The sequence below is a fragment of the Henckelia pumila genome, chromosome 1, assembly GCF_033568475.1.
Source record: "Henckelia pumila isolate YLH828 chromosome 1, ASM3356847v2, whole genome shotgun sequence".
In the NCBI taxonomy this organism is placed as follows: Eukaryota; Viridiplantae; Streptophyta; class Magnoliopsida; order Lamiales; family Gesneriaceae; genus Henckelia; species Henckelia pumila.
The window spans coordinates 73,178,062-73,194,632 of NC_133120.1; the positions used below are offsets into that span (position 1 = coordinate 73,178,062).

The 16,571-nt window shown below is 35.6% G+C and overlaps 4 protein-coding genes across 4 annotated transcripts; 3 read left to right on the forward strand and 1 right to left on the reverse strand.

Annotated features, from left to right (window-relative positions):
- The first annotated feature begins 4,392 nt into the window (after positions 1–4,392).
- Positions 4,393–5,022, forward strand: LOC140865072 (pentatricopeptide repeat-containing protein At2g34400-like). The gene has a single exon (XM_073269583.1). The coding sequence runs from the start codon at positions 4,393–4,395 to the stop codon at positions 5,020–5,022; it is 630 nt and encodes a 209-aa protein (XP_073125684.1).
- Positions 5,019–5,612, forward strand: LOC140865082 (putative pentatricopeptide repeat-containing protein At3g15130). The gene has a single exon (XM_073269591.1). The coding sequence runs from the start codon at positions 5,019–5,021 to the stop codon at positions 5,610–5,612; it is 594 nt and encodes a 197-aa protein (XP_073125692.1).
- A 71-nt stretch (positions 5,613–5,683) lies between these two features.
- Positions 5,684–6,397, forward strand: LOC140865093 (pentatricopeptide repeat-containing protein At4g02750-like). Its single transcript, XM_073269603.1, has one exon. It carries the CDS (start codon positions 5,684–5,686, stop codon positions 6,395–6,397), a length of 714 nt encoding a protein of 237 aa, XP_073125704.1.
- Positions 6,398–8,157: 1,760 nt separating this feature from the next.
- LOC140888062 (protein PLASTID MOVEMENT IMPAIRED 1) lies at positions 8,158–11,008 on the reverse strand. Its single transcript, XM_073295738.1, has one exon. The coding sequence runs from the start codon at positions 10,858–10,860 to the stop codon at positions 8,260–8,262; it is 2,601 nt and encodes an 866-aa protein (XP_073151839.1). The 5' UTR covers positions 10,861–11,008; the 3' UTR covers positions 8,158–8,259.
- Positions 11,009–16,571: the final 5,563 nt, after the last annotated feature.

Here is a 16,571-nt window from a genome sequence, read left to right on the forward strand (position 1 = left end):
ATAGTTCACATATGGGGACGAATCCCCCTTAAATTGTCACACTACTTCAACTTTCAACATAAAATATTTTATTATTGCTCAACCTTAAACATTTAATTATGCATAAAATTATTTCATGAATGCATGTACTTAAATAAAATGTGTGTCCTTCATATATATTTAATTTAATTTCTTACTAACATATAAATATTAAAATAACTTCAATGCATAAAAATAATTAAATATATAATCAGGACACATGCAAATTTCTCATGGATTGTACTGGACTGCTGGCCCTAACACCCAAGCCCATTTACTTAAATCTGGCCCATTAACACTGGGATTGGCCCAATAACATACTTAAGCCCAATAAAAATTATTCTAAGCCCAATTAAATAATTAAAGCCCATTAAAACATTCTAGGCCCAATAACAACTTAATCTGGCCCAATAACAACTTCCATGGGCCCCAAGGCCCATAAAAATTTAAGAGATTAACTTAAAATAATTTAATTAAGCCCAAAAATAATTAAATTTATCCCAAAGAAATTAAATGAAACCCAAATCATTTTATTTCAAATTAATTGGCCCGAAAACCAATTAAATCCTAAAATACTTTAAAATTAAAAAGACTCGGGCCCGGCCCACCAACCCGGACCCGGACCAACTTAACCCGACCCACTACCCTACTGACCCGACCCGGACCATCCAGCCCAAGCCCAGCCCGAAATAATCCCAAAAATCATAACTTATGTTTGTGCAGATTTTTCTGCTCACGGCTTGCTGAGCAGCTGTACTAATTCTTTTCTTTCTCTTTGCTCCGGCCACCTTTGGACATGAAACCAACTCACGAACGTAGTACACTCAAAGAAATTTCCAAAAAGCTAAAAACCAGCCAAAATGATGACCTAACGAAGGAGAACGAACCTCTGCAAGTTAGCCTATCCTAGACTTGCGCGCAGACCTGAGCAACGCTGGGACTTTCGATCGTTCTTCCTACTCCGGCCATATATTTCCGTGAAACCACTTCTCAATCCTAACCAACATCTAGGTGGTTCAAACGCTTCAGGCCTCACCTAAAATAGTGGCCCGAGGAAGGAGAACGAAGTCTTCTTCCTCAAAATCCAAAACCTGCGCGAGTTGTGCACCAGAAAAGAAATGCTATGGTTTCAGCCTATTACACCTTAAAACTCTGACTTAGCTCGATTCGAAGGACCCTTAGACATCACTTAGACATTAGCCAACAGACCTTGAACGTTCCATCCAATAAAAACGTGAGCATGATTCAACAAATACATGAACAAGTGCATACATCCAACAAATCTCGATATTTTCTGAAAATCCTTGAATAAAACTGATGCATACACCCACACACGCATGAAAACTGATATGACACGAAAATAAAGAGAAAGAATCATGCCTTGCACCAAAGTTGAAGAGAAAGCAACGTGTAAAACGATTCCGGGACGACGGGACGACGAGCAACCTTGAAACTTCGAAGAAATTCGGCTATGGAACCTCCTTGGCTGTGGTTCGAGGAAGAAGATGATGGATGGGGGTGAGGAAACTGATGGAGGCGGCTGAAAGTTTAGGTCGTGAGGTTTGGGGTGAAATTTTAGGTGATTTTTGATTTAATTAGGATATAGAATAATTAAGATATTGACAAGGGTTTTAAATATACAATATATAACTTAAAAGCTCTAAATAATATTTAAAAATCTGATAATTTAACTTAAATCCCGAAATTTATAATTAAGGGAATTTTAAAAGTAATTAAAAGTCAATATTTTGGCTCAATTTGGATAAAAATGGACTCCTAAAATCATATAAAATTAGATACTAAAAATTTTGAGGAAATAAAACTCAAAATAATATTTTAAAGACTCATAAAATAATTTGGATAGAAAGTTGTCATCTCGTCCGTCCACGGTCCCGTCTACGCGATCAAAAACAATTAAATACTAAAAATCATAAAAATCACTAATTATGGGTTAAATGCTTAAAATATAAATTAAATCATGCACAAATAATTCACATAATTATTTAACCCATAAATCTAAAATTTAAATAATTAAATATCCTAATTATGCATGCGGATTTACGTATTTAAAATACCGGGTGTTACAAAGAAAGGGTACAAGTGTTATCATTCACCTACAAAAAGATTTTTTGTCTCTATTGATGTCACATTTGATGAACACAGTACATATTTCAGCCAGCCTCATTCACCTGAAGAACACTTGTCATCTTTTAGTGATGAAGATAGGGATGCATTCTTGTTAGAACTGCCTTCTACCACCTCAGCACCAAATTCTACTCCAGCAGTGAGTGATCCATATCACCCTCCAATGAAACTGGTCATACTCGCTTTAACCAAGTATACTCAAGGAGGAGAAGGCCTGACGCTGATCCTGTACAAGTCCAAGAAGCCTCACCACATCCGGTCACTGAGGTATGGTCTGAAACTGAAATCCCAGCCTCACAATCTGTCCAAACAAATGATTTACCTATTGCCATTCGAAAAGGAACTAGAGAATGTACCACAAGGCCTCTTTATCCTATGGCAAATCATGTTACATTTAAAAATTTTTCTTCATCCTACAGATGTTTCTTAACGAGTCTAAACACTATTGATATTCCTAATTCTTTGTCTGAGGCTTTATCTAATGAGAATTGGAGACTTGCTATGAAACAGGAAATGTAGGCACTAGAGAAGAATAACACTTGGGAGATCACTAATCTACCACCGGGAAAAAAGATTGTGGGCTGCAAATGGGTGTATACATTGAAATACAACTCTGATGGATCCTTAGAAAGGTACAAAGCCAGACTTGTTGCGAAAGGGTATACACAGACGTATGGAGTGGATTATCATGAGACTTTTGCCCCAGTTGCCAAGATGAATACAGTGAGGATCTTACTCTCTCTTGCTGCCAACTTTAACTGGAACTTAAATCAATTTGATGTGAAGAACGCTTTCCTACACGGCACCTTGAATGAAGAGATCTACATGGAGATACCACCAGGATTTAAGGGCGGTGAAAGGGATAATAAAGTTTGCAGACTTAAAAAGGCTCTCTATGGACTCAAACAATCACCAAGAGCTTGGTTTGGAAGATTTACCCAAGTAATGCTTACATCTGGGTACAAACAAAGTCAAGGAGATCACACGCTTTTCTTCAAACACTCAAGCTCAGGGGGAGTCACAATCCTCCTAGTGTATGTTGACGATATAATCATGACTGGGAATGATGAAAACGAAAAACAGATTCTAAGAAAATGTCTGACAAAAGAATTTGAGGTGAAGGAGCTTGGGAGGCTGAAATATTTTCTTGGAATTGAAGTGGCACATTCTAGCAGAGGCATCTTCATTTCACAGCAGAAATATGTCACAGACTTATTGAAGGAGACAGGGCTGTTGAATTGCAAACGAGCCCATACACCAATCGATGTTAATTAGAAGTTTGGAGAATTCACTAAAGGCCCTGTGGTCGATAGAGAAGTGTATCAAAAGCTGGTAGGGAAGCTTATATACCTTTCTCATACGAGACCGGATATTGCATATCCAGTGAGTGTTGTGAGTCAATTTATGCATGATCCAAGAGAAGGACATCTACAAGCAGTCCATCGGATACTACATTATCTAAAGACAAGTCCTGGCAAGGGTGTTTTGTTTAAAAGAAATACTGGATTGAGCATCAAAGCATATACCAATGCAGATTATGCAGGATCACCTGTGGACAGGAGATCTACATCTGGATATTGCACTTTCCTAGGGGGAAATTTGGTGACATGGAGAAGCAAGAAACAAAATGTGGTAGCACGATCAAGTGCTGAAGCAGAATTTCGAGCAATGGCCTTGTGGATATGTGAGTTATTGTGGATCAAGATAATTCTTGATGATCTTCAAATCAAGTGGGAAGGACCTATGAAACTTTTATGCGATAATAAATCTGTTATTAATATTGCCCACAATCCAGTGCAGCATGATAGGACGAAACATGTAGAAGTTGATAGACACTTTATTAAGGAGAAGATTGATAGTGGACTTATTTGTACACCGTATGTCCCTACCAATGGTCAGCTCGCTGATGTGCTCACTAAAGGTCTGAACAATCCAGCCTTTCAAGACATGATTTCCAAGCTGGGAATGGAAGATCCATGTCTACCAGCTTGAGGGGGAGTGTTGGAGATCACAATCAAATCGGCTATATAATTAGATTGATTATGTGAATCGTAAATTGCTATAGATTATGGAATTTGTAGATATGAATCCATAGTTTATATTTTTTCCTTTTTTAGTCTTTCTCCCTGTAATTATTTAAACCAGTGTACATACGTTGAAGAAATAAGAGATTTCATTCTTCTGACATTCTTAAGGATAGCTAGACCCAGTTTGTTTTGCTGGAATAGCATGGTTTATGGGTATTCCAAATTGTATGGAGTTGACAAGGCTCTTAACTTATTTTATCTAATCCCTGAGCGCGATGTTGTTTCTTGGAACACAATGATTTCGATTCTATCTCAGCATGGGATAGTGAATCAGACACTCAATATGTTTTGTGAGATGTTTCAAGATGGTTTTATCCCAAAATCCGTGACTTATGCTTCTGTTATAAGTGTGTGTGCAAGCATTGGTGATTTGTCGTGGGGTACTCATCTACATGCTCGAATCGTTAGGATGACGCCATATCTTGATGAATATATGGGCAGTGCTTTGATCAATTTGTATGCCAAATGTGGTTTGCTGGGGTATGCAAAGCAGGGTTTTAATACGTTGAAAGAGAAGAATCAGGTTGCGTGGGCTTCTTTCATTTGGGGTGTTTCTCAATTTGGTTCCCCTATGGAAGCCATGGAGGCATTCAAAAGGATGAGGGAAGTGCCTGTACCATCAGATGAATATACTCTTGCTACTGTTCTTGGAGTTTGTTGTCGTTTGGAGGACAAATCCATGGGGGAACTACTACAGTCAACACGCATACTCATTTTGGATTGGAGTAGATTCCTCTGTGCCCGTGGGGAATGCTGTCATCACAATGTATGAGGAATGCTGTCATCACAATGTATGATAAGTGTGCTAATGGTCAAAATGCAGATCGTGCCTTTGATTTGATGCCGGTAAAAGATGTAATATCATGGACAACGATAATAACTGCACTTTCTAGAGCTGGGAACGTGAAAAAAGCGAGAGAATACTTCAACGAAATGCCCGAGCGGAATGTAATCACATGGAACTCAATGTTAGCCACATATATACAAAATGGTTTTTGGGAAGACGGACTCAAACTCTACGTTCAGATGTGTAGACTTGGGAGTAAACCAGATCATATTACTTTTTTAACATCAGTGACTGCATGTGCTTGTTTAGCTTTGATGAAACTTGGAGAACAAATTATATCCACAGCTGAAAAATGTGGTTCGGCTTCACGCAACTCTCTGGTGAATAGTATTGTCACTCTGTATTCAAGGTGTGGAAGAATAGGAGATGCACAAAAAGTTTTTGATTCAATAGTCACAAAAAATACCATATCCTGGAATGCCATGATGTCTGGATATGCTCAGAGTGGTTATGGTAGAAAAGTGATCGAGTTTTTGAATCGATGTTACAATTGGGATATAAACCAGACCACATAAGCTACTTGTCAGTACTATCAGGCTGTAGCCATTCTGGACTTTTATCCGAGGGTCAACATTATTTTATTTCGATGACTGAAAGCCATGGCATCTCCCCAACATCTGATCATTTCACCTGTATGGTAGATCTGTTTGGTCGGGCAGGTTTACTGGAGAAGGCTGAAAATTTGATAGATGAAATGCCACTGGAACCAAATGCATCAGTTTGGGGAGCTCTTCTTGGTGCATGCCGTATTAATGGAAATACAGAATTGGCAGAAGTAGCAATGTCTCATTTGATAAATTTGGGAGTGGTGGACTCTGGGAGCTATGCACTTATGTCAAACATGTACTCTGATTTGGGAAATTTAGAAGGTCTTTCAGATGTGAGAAAATTAATGAGACAGAAACAAATAAGTAAAACCCCAGGCTGCAGCTGGATTCAGGTCAACAACAGGGTTCATGTGTTCACTGCAGATGATACTCGTCATCTACAAAGAAAGGAAGTTTATGAAAAATTGGATAAGCTAATGGAGAAGATAGAGGATACTGGGAAATATGTCAATAAATTGGGGTTTTCTGGGCCAAAAAGTTGTCATAGTGAGAAGCTTGCTGTGGCCTTTGGCTTGATGACTTTGCCCTCTTGGATGACTGTGTATATCATGAAGAGTCTACCAATTTGTCGGGACTGTCATTTGCTGATGAAATTGATATCTGAAGCCACATCCAGAGAATTAGTCATTAGGGATGCACATCGCTTTCATCACTTCAGAGATGGTTCTTGTTCTTGTGGGGATTACTGGTAGGTCATGGTGTGTAGTACGCTTGTCAGACCAACTTAGCCGTTTCTATATCTTTTTATTGGAGGAAGCTTCATATAGCCTATTAACCTTAGATTAACTCCCGATGTGCATAGACCAGCAAAAAAAATTATTGGATTCTATATACAAATGGAAAGTCAGAAGCAAATTGTTATTATTGTCATGCAGAGATGTGACACGCATGTCTTAATTATACTCATTTGATCTCCCTCGATAATAGAACAACTCTCAGTCTCTCCGCAGTTCACCCTTCACTATTTTCATTTTCCCTCTAATTTTCTGTGTCTATTTATAACATTCTTTGTCTTTTCTTGACTTTATAGACATTTATAGTAGTTTTTTGCTCACTGTTTTATCTAAATATTTTGGTTTCTGTATGTAATTGTTTTTTACATGTCTTTGCCTTTTCATCAATGGATGTTTCTTTCTTGTTTTTCTTTTAAAAAGTTTTTTGCTCGTGTGGGATTTGTCTTGGACAAATACGTTGAATTGTCTTGTTTAGCAAATAAGATGATACTTGTCGCTTTCTATTTTCTGATTATTCATTTGTGAGCCCTCAAAGTGCTACTTAGAAAATGCATACTCAATAGCAGCTAAACATTAATGGTCAGGCTTCTTAGCCTTTATATGGTTGATGTATTTCGTTTAATGTTTTATTCTCATTATCCAATTGTGTCTGTTCCTTATGTATGTTTATTGTTCATCTGTTTTTTCCCTCTTATTCATATTCTTTTGATACGTATGGTGTATTTTTTGTAACATTATTCCTTGCCACTGTATTCCAGCACTATGCTCCGTGGTTCAATACTGCTTAAACTGATAATGATTTTTGGGCTCCATTTTTATGAGAAACTCTCTCTGTGTTTGGTCCTGTTTCTGGTATTTTTGTAATTGTAGTTTGAGACATTGTATCGGAAAACACGATGTGTGTTTGATTTCGCTTTTTTTAAAGATTTTTTTTTATGTTTATATGTCCATTTTTAATGGTATATGAGATAGCTTAAAATTCAAATATAGTGCACTAAGTTATAAATAAAAATAATGGTGAAGCTTTTTGGAATGAAATGAAAAGTTGAACGAAGAGAAGTATGATGGTGGTGTGGCAATGAGATGAAAATATAATTTGGGGGGGAAATAATACCAAAAGTAGCAATTAAGTTCTGGAACTGTGGCCACCAATATTTACTTCACTATAATATTTGTGTGCTTGTATGGAGCCTTAGCAGGTCATGATGGTAGTGTTGCACCTTCATATTAACTTGTATTCTTCCTGTCATTCTCAACATTTTGTTTATTCCAGCTATAATAACTTCTACGCGTATCAAGAGATGGTAAACAGCAAAGGATTTAAGAATGTCACTTGAGCCAACCACAGGTTCTGTTTTTAGCCTTTCTAGTTTGTCTGCTATGTGTCTGAAATCTTGATTGTTAGCTTGTTCAGGTTTACCTTTGGCCACTAATCATTCATCTATTTGTGGACTGTTATGCTCTTCATAGACACAATAAGTAGCAATGTTATCCTATTGTTTTATGTGTTTAATGATTTATTGAAAGCTACTTGGTCCTGGGAGTTGCACAGCGTCCATTCTTCGAGTTTAACAAGTCAAATCAATATATAACTTAGCTTTCCCAATTAAAAGTAAAACCATAATATTTAAACCACCAAGTTGAACAATCCACCAAAAACTCTGTTGCACAATGATATTTAATGAAGTTTCTAATGAAAAGTTTGGTTGCAAACATGATAAAACACACAAGAATCTCTCCTCGTTTATATTATGATCATTGAAAAGAATCTACGTACATGCATGAGTTAAATCACTTGAGGATCAATACAACTTTGACAATCACTTGGTGAATTTGACATCAGGGTTTCTTATTGGTTTGAGCCACATATCAGCCATCACGCGTGACGAAATGCTCCACAGAAGATCTGGTCCCTTTGATGCAAATGATTTTGCCCTCTTTCCTGCCTTTCCCAAACCATATGCTACAAGCCACTGCAGTGAAGTAAGCCTTTGCTTCTCATCATCCCACATAGTTTTGTTTCCTGATGTTCTCATTTTTATGCCTCCAACTTGCAAACTCGTCACTTTGTACTTGTTCTCCTCGTAACTGTAAGATGGTTTGCTGGATATACATGGTGCATGAATCAGTGCTATCATAGGACCTCCTACTGCCTCATACTGCCTCATTGGGTCCCGTAGTTGGACTACCACAGACATAGTTATGGTCGCTGCATCATCATCAGAACCTTTTGCATTTTTCTGTTTCATCCAGTCCTCAATTGGAATTGCAGAATCAAACAAGTGATTGAACACTTTTCCATCAGCTGCAGTGGTTTTTGCATCAAGTGGGGAGACATCAAATGGAGCATCTTCTTCAGCAATATCTGCCTGAATTTTTAGACCATCTACTGTCATATTCTCAATCTTCTGCATTGAAAAGGCCAAAATCTCATCGACCGTTAATGGTTCTTCACTGACAGTCCATATTCCAGTTGAAAATCTTTCTTTTCTGCCGCTATTCAATGCAGTTCCGATGGATTTGAGAGCAGCAATGCTTCGAGCAGCACTTGAACTGGCACCTTCTTTGTTCCTTCCCTGTATAATTTGCGAAGCAATGCCTTCAAAAGCTATCTGCTCTGCTGTTTTACCTTTGAGCTCATCCAAAGGCATCAATGATAAGATCTCAGAGGTCAATTCTTCAAGACCAATTGCTGCCATCTTCTGAAATAACTCGAATCCACTCTTGTTTGATTGAAGAACCAGTGGCTTTGATATCTGCATTGCGAGTTTTGGTGCGTCTTTTCTTGCCACTGCTGTATCTAATGGATTCATTGCTGCCAAGTAGCCTCCATTTCTTGTTTGAACCACGCATCCCAATCCCTTCCCAAGATCAGGCAGAAAAGCTTCAGAATCCATGTCTTCTGTATTTTCGTACTTATTGAGCATCAGCAAATGGGCTTCGTCATGATCAACCTTCATATCATCATCTGCATCCTCGAGCATTTGAAGAAACTCTCTTGTTACTTTATCTTCGTCTGCATCTAACATTTCTGCCATGGTTTCTTCATCTGTTTTGATTGGTTTCTCTCCCTCCATCATAGATTCAAGAGCCTTTATTTGCTGAGCTATCAAATCTAGTTCCGTGAACCTTGTGATGTGAGGTTGATCCTGAACTTGCACAACTTCCTTCACAACCTCACTTGAGAATGATACTTTGTCCGAATTTTCTTCAGACTGCTCTTCTTCATCTCTGTCTTTATCTTGAAATTCTACTCCTTTATCCTCAACATCAAAGTCGATTATATCATTATCATCCATCTTCGTCTCTAGTACCTCGGACTTTTTCACCGGAAGAGAAACTAAAGGAGGAGGTGGAGGAGCTGGTTCATCGAGATTCAGTTCATCAATCCCTTGTAGATCTGCAGCCTCTCTAGTCTGTGACGGTGTCCATGCTTCAGCTCGACTCGACATTCTTGGACTTGGAATACTAAATGATGACTTCGACTGTTTCCGGGCAATAGAGGGTGAATATGTTCTGCTTTTTCCGGGCTTCTGCCCCTGCCCCTCGGGCTGATTATATATCCCAAGGCCTCCATCTTTCTCCATGATCTGGAATCCCAGTTTCAGAACAAGTGCACCTCCCTTAGCTTTTCCAGACAGATTTAGAGTACTATCCCATTGCCGAACCCGATTCCCTTCAAAGCTCTTATCTACTGATTCTTGAATCATATTACTCAAATCCACCGTGCTTTTCCCGAAATCAAGCTCGTCAGCATCAACAGCCCCTACATAGATAAGAAATGGCCGTGGCTCGAATTTCATCTGCGTTCCGCTACCAGGGGTGAAGTAAACATGACACCTCATGAATAGAGTCTCTTCAAAATCAGCAACTCCCTGTGCCACCCTGGATGGCATCGTCTGCACGGCTCCCTCCTTGGTTTCCTTCTTTCTGACACAAACTGCCATTCGAAGACCATTCATGGAAGCTGGAAGGCCCTGAACAGCAACTACTTCCACAGAGAATAAGCAGCTAAGCTTCTGCATGCCAATGTGTGACAGTGCCCGCATCGGCTTCCAGTTCCAAATCCCTTTCTTTTCCGATGTAGCAGCTGGTTGGTCGTCAGTCCACTTGCTCTTGCCTTCTTTCGGAGCTGGCCTTTCGCTTTGTTCTGCCTGCTCGCTTTCTTCGTCTATCTTCTGCCTGGACCGCCACGGAGACAAGGACATGCGCCTTGTTCTCGGTTTCGGGTTGATCTTCGTCTCGCTTTTCTCAGCCCCGGTCGAATCAATGGCGGGAATTGCTGTTCTTGGGATAGCAAGAGAGGCAGTTCTTCGGGCAATATTTGAAGAGTGTGACTGGTACATGGTCTCACTAAGTTCCTCGAGTTCTTGTAGAATCTGTGTGTTTGAATTCCTTCTTGCTGGGTAATCAGCTGCCATGATTCAAGATTTTGCCAATCAAACTACAAAGAGCGGAAACTGGGAGGATGGGAAGATGATAAAATTGGAGAATGGTGATTGGTGATGGGTTCTTCAAAGTCAAGAAACTGGCACAAGCAAGAGGAAATTGGCGGTGCTTTGTGAACCAAGAGTTGGGTTTTGGTTGTTTTTGTGAAGGATAAGGCCATAACGTTGATTTCTCAGAAAAAGACACGATAATGATAAGTGAACGAGAGGAAATCGTGTACTGACAGTTGGAATTTGATTTCGGGCATTAATACTGGGAACCCACAAAATGCAAGAAGCCAACCAACTTACAAATTGTTTTCACCTGTGTACAGTGAAAATTCTATCAGCACATCCGAGTGCAGCTAGTGATTTCTGGATTTTATCTATTTTGGATCTCTTGCAAATGAATTTTTATCATGACAAAATTTGTATGGATATACGAATGTTTGTCCGGATAGCTTTTGTCCCAATTTCGTTCCAATTTTATTCTTCACTTGTGTTGCTGATCCTATCGTGAATTTTCTTAATTTCACACTTTACTTGCATCCATGAGTTCAATTCTTGATTACAATAAATCGAAATGCAAGCTAGCAAAGCCACGAAGGCACAACATCATAGTTCGCATACATACAACGTAAAACCACAATCTTAATGCGTTGAACCATGTTTTCAACGTTCGGAGTTTCATCTTCAAAGCATGCTCTATTTTGTGCACTTCATACTTGTACAATTGCGATTTTGTTTATAATTTTTTCTACTTTCGTCAAACTTTATAATTTGTTCCTTGTTATAAATATATTATTATTTATAAATGATTATATTATTAAAGATATGTGATTAAGATAAATATGTAAAGATAATATTTGTACAGATTTGTATCTTGTAATCTTTTCCTATAAATAGGGGTGATTGAGTTCAATGAAATTTGCACCTGAGTATTGACTCATATGAATTCTCTCTTCTCTCATGAATTCTCTTTACTCATCTCTATTTCTATTATGATTTATAACACGTTATCAGCACGATGTTGTAACCAACTGAAAATGAAAATAATTCTCGTTTTATTGATGTTATTGGAATAGCACAACGTGTTGTCAATACTCAAATTTATGAGAGATATTCATTGGTGCTCTAGAAGTAGCACAAAGATATATTCATCGATGTTTTAGAAGTAGCACAATGAAAACAATTGATATATTGGTGTCCATGAAATATCATGAATATGTTGATGGCTATAAAATACCACAACATGATTTTATATTGAGAATTTGAAGAAATTAATGATCATGATATAATATATTGAGAATTTTGAGAGATTCCTGATTACAATTTTGATATATCAAAAGATATTCATGAATTCATGATATAATATATTGAATATTGAAATATTCAAGATTAAGATTTAATATAAGATCAAATATATTGAGAATCTAAAGAGATTCCTAGTTATAATATAATATATTGAGAATCTGAATAGATTCATGATAAAGATGTGATATATGATTTCGTATATTGAGAAAGTGAAGAAATCATGATTGATATCTGATATGATATCCACGATCTATAAATATCATTGAAAAAATTGATATCATGTCAAAATATATCAATATTGAAATATTGATAAAAAGATGTAAGATTTGATAATATTCATGAAGAATATTAATATAAGATCCAAGGTTTGGAAATATTCTCGAAGAATATAATGCCCTTTTGGTTGTTGAGGATCTTATGAATTGAGAAATTTAGTACAATTTCTTAAAAAATATCGATATATGATCTAAAATTGTCAATATCCATAAGAAAAAATTATTAAAGATATATGTGAGATATATATCAAAAGATATTGAATAAATATCAATTCAAATCATATATTTGTTAATGTTCTAGAAGAAACATTATCTATTATTTGTCACACTTTTTATGAAAAGTGATCATGATTTGATATTCATTGATAATAATTATATATATCATGTCATAAATGGATCGTGTTTATATCTTATATTCCATATTTGATTTTATTATTTGGTTGATTCATGTTTGTATTCGGAGTATGAATCCTAATGTATTGATTATATATATTTTAGATAACTTTTGATTATAGTTTATAAATTCTATCAATATATTGCATGAGTTATTGCATTAATTGAATATGCAATTTGGTGAAAAAATTTCTAATTTAAAATTTTTTATAGTTTAAGGATATATTGGGTTGTTAAATCTTTATTCCATAAAATTTTGATTATGGATTTTAAATTCCTCAATTTTGATTGTGGATATAAATTTTGAATTTTTTCAATCATTTGATTAAGCTATCATTTTTTAAATAAATGATAGAGTATTTTTATGACATGTTATTATCTTACATATAGGAACATGAATTTAATGTAAAACGATATTCGTGATAGATCGAATGTTACTTTTGAAGGTAAACGATCTACTTGATGCATACATGTATTTGAAAAGGTACGTCCGATTTTTTATTCTTTAATTATAATATCTTATTTATAGTATTTTGTTCAAGGAAAACAATTATGAAAATTGTCTGATTAATGTTGTCCGTTCTTTTAAGAGAACGTGGCAGTGCCAATGAACACAGTTGATACATTGTAGTTTAATTCTTCAAGGAAGAATATGTCATCTCGTATGAAGCGAGATGTGAATCATAAATTCGATACAAAATATTGAGATATACTTCATAATCAAGTATTGTACTAAACGTACATCGGTATCTCGTATCACTATCGTACCTGAAGTACGTAAAAAAAATTTATTGATATCTATCAAGCAAGATATAAAAGTTTGTGGAGACCATTGATGTCTATCCAAATCATATGTTTCATCGTATGTTGATTGAATGTTTGAAAGATCTATAAGATCGCTTGATTGACGATGAAAAAAGATGATGTGCTTGATATTATAAAATAGTGATACACAATAATGACGTATATGCATTTTTTAATCTAGTAGATATTGATTTGGTTTAAATAGTATATTACAAATCAATATTTCTAGAAGAGCTAAAAAGCTCCAAAAGTATCATTGATACAAATACTTTCAGAGTTTGGCATAATGGATTGAATTGAGCATTCAAATTATATAAATAGTTGAAAAACTATTGATAGTGCACAAAGTTGTTAATGAACAATCCAAAAGTTCTTGGATCGATAAATATGGATGTTTTTGAATCAAAGATCCAGAAGATTTTATAAATTCTTATTGGCTTATCAAATTTGATATCACTATCATTAGCTCAAATTGGTAGAGAATCCTCATATTATCTGGAATGAATAAATAACGTGGGCCCACGAATCGCAACACGATGTTTGCGAAAATACGCAATATTGAGAAAATTTCCAGAATATTTAACCAAGACAAGCTTGATCAAAAGAGGATATGCATATCAATTTCATGATTATAAATACATTGGTTTAGTTGATTTATTTTGCCTCCAATCAACTATTAAACCATGAGAATAAATGCGTCATATTTGGGAATATCTGAAAGATATATTATAAATATTATGTCAAATGCTCATGTACTGAAAGTTAATGTTTGTGCGAGAAATGCACTACAATAAATCTCTTGAAGGGATTGTAAATATGTTGGAAATATATTGAATCTTATGATCAATTATCTTGAGAAATGAGATTTTATGACGCGAAATTCTCATTTATTATTCTTGTAAAACAATGTTTCCAACATTGAGGGGGAGGAAATAGAAGCTACAAGAATATTTGAGATCGATCCCAATGAAATATAAAGTGAACATGATGTTCAAAGTTTAAATCTCAAATACATTATTTGATCTTGTGTATAAGATCGTTTAGCTTTATTTATGTTCAAGTTGAATAATTTAAATCGTCTTTAGTGACGAAGAACCCCTTTAAAGAAAATGAGTGAATATCTCAATGTGAAAAGAACAATGGAGGCTGATCGTTATGAAATAAATCGACGTCCTGCAGGACCATATTTTATATTACTTGCAAGTAAATGAAAAAGGACGCTAGAAGCGTGAAAGACCAATTATTTCAATGAATCCAATTTGGATTATGTTATTCATGCAGAATAACAAGTATATCAAAATATGAGATTTCACAAATTATTTGGGATCGAAATGATATAATCATTCGTGTGTTTTGCTATTACGCAAAATGATGATTATTTTAAACTACAACTTGTTGAACTTTCAATAACAATGATATGTGGCAATATGAGCAAATATTAGCAAAGTTTCTTCAAGTATTTCAAGCGGATTATGAGAAAATATTTGCACTTATCTTGGATGCACTGATTTGATGATGATACATATAGAAACATCCTCGAAGGATTCGTTGCTCAAAATATTGTTTTTGCCAACTTGAAGAAGAAGAAAATATATTTGGTCTTGAAGTACCATACCTACGGCAAAATCAGCATCTGAATCAATTTTTGGCAAATCAGTGCATAAGATTGAAATATTAAGAGTTAATAATTTAAAGTGATGCTTGCAAGAGGGGGAGTAATTAAAGTTGTATTTTTTTTTTCCTTGTCTATGATTTTTCCCACGTGGTTTTTCATAACAAGGTTTTTAATGAGGCAATTAACAAGTATCCAGAGATGTCGTACTCTTTTTCCTTCATTAGGATTTTGTCCCACTGGGTTTTTCCTGATAAGGTTTTAACGAGGCGCATCCATCGTCGGGAAGATATCCAAAGAAAATATATGTTGTTGTACTCTTTTTCCTTCGTTCAGATTTTTCCCACGGGGTTTTACTGTCAAGGTTTTAACGAGGCAACACTTGAGTCCCGATGAAGTTCCCGAGCATCCATCTTGCCAAATGAAGATTTTGAAAAATTGGTTGCTTGTGCAAATAATCATCTAAGGGGGAGTGTTATAAATATATTATTATTTATAGATGATTATCTTATTAAAGATATGTGATCAAGATAAATATGTAAAGATAATATTTGTACAGATTTGTATCTTGTAATCTTTCTCTATAAATAGGAGTGATTGAGTTCAATGAAATTTGCACTTGAGTATTGACTCATATGAATTCTCTCTTCACTCATGAATTTTCTCTACTCATATCTATTTCTATTATGATTTATAACATTCCTGAAATATGGATTGTTTTACGATTTATATCATACAGGGGTAATATAGTAATTCATTAAATTAACCGGAGCAATTTGATCATACCACATACTAATAGATAGATAGATCCCCCAATCTCTCGACTACAGTTCAGACTCGCGCACATGAGAAGGGATCCCTAACACAGTTAAATACTCGTACTAGTAATTTCGCTACTGGTTTGAATGGTAAGGGAAAAGTGAATTATCAAATCTGCAAAAGTTCCAAAATTTCTACCCAAACAAAAGGATCGAATTGGTTTTCTAATAAGCAACCTTTTCTTAGAACCTTTTTCAAGATCCAAAACTACACCTTGAAATTTTATGTATTTATTCTTAAAATCTTTAAGTTTATATATTAATTATTTTATTAATTAATTTAATATAACTAAAATTATACAAAAAATAAAAAAACACTTTTTTACGCTTAAGCTTGTTCTAAACTCGTTTAAGCTTGTGAAGCTTGAACCTTAACCGTCACGCTTTGCGCTTTTTAGAACCTTATCCAAAACTCGATGAAATGCAAATACACAGAAATGAAAGCTGCTCTTGGCACCGACACATGACATTATCCAAACATATATTCAA

Excerpts from the sequence above, each read along its gene's own strand:
- LOC140888062 (XM_073295738.1), bottom strand. The coding sequence starts at position 10,860 with ATGGCAGCTGATTACCCAGCAAGAAGGAATTCAAACACACAGATTCTA.
- LOC140865093 (XM_073269603.1), top strand. The coding sequence starts at position 5,684 with ATGACTGAAAGCCATGGCATCTCCCCAACATCTGATCATTTCACCTGT.
- LOC140865072 (XM_073269583.1), top strand. The coding sequence starts at position 4,393 with ATGGTTTATGGGTATTCCAAATTGTATGGAGTTGACAAGGCTCTTAAC.
- LOC140865082 (XM_073269591.1), top strand. The coding sequence starts at position 5,019 with ATGAGGAATGCTGTCATCACAATGTATGATAAGTGTGCTAATGGTCAA.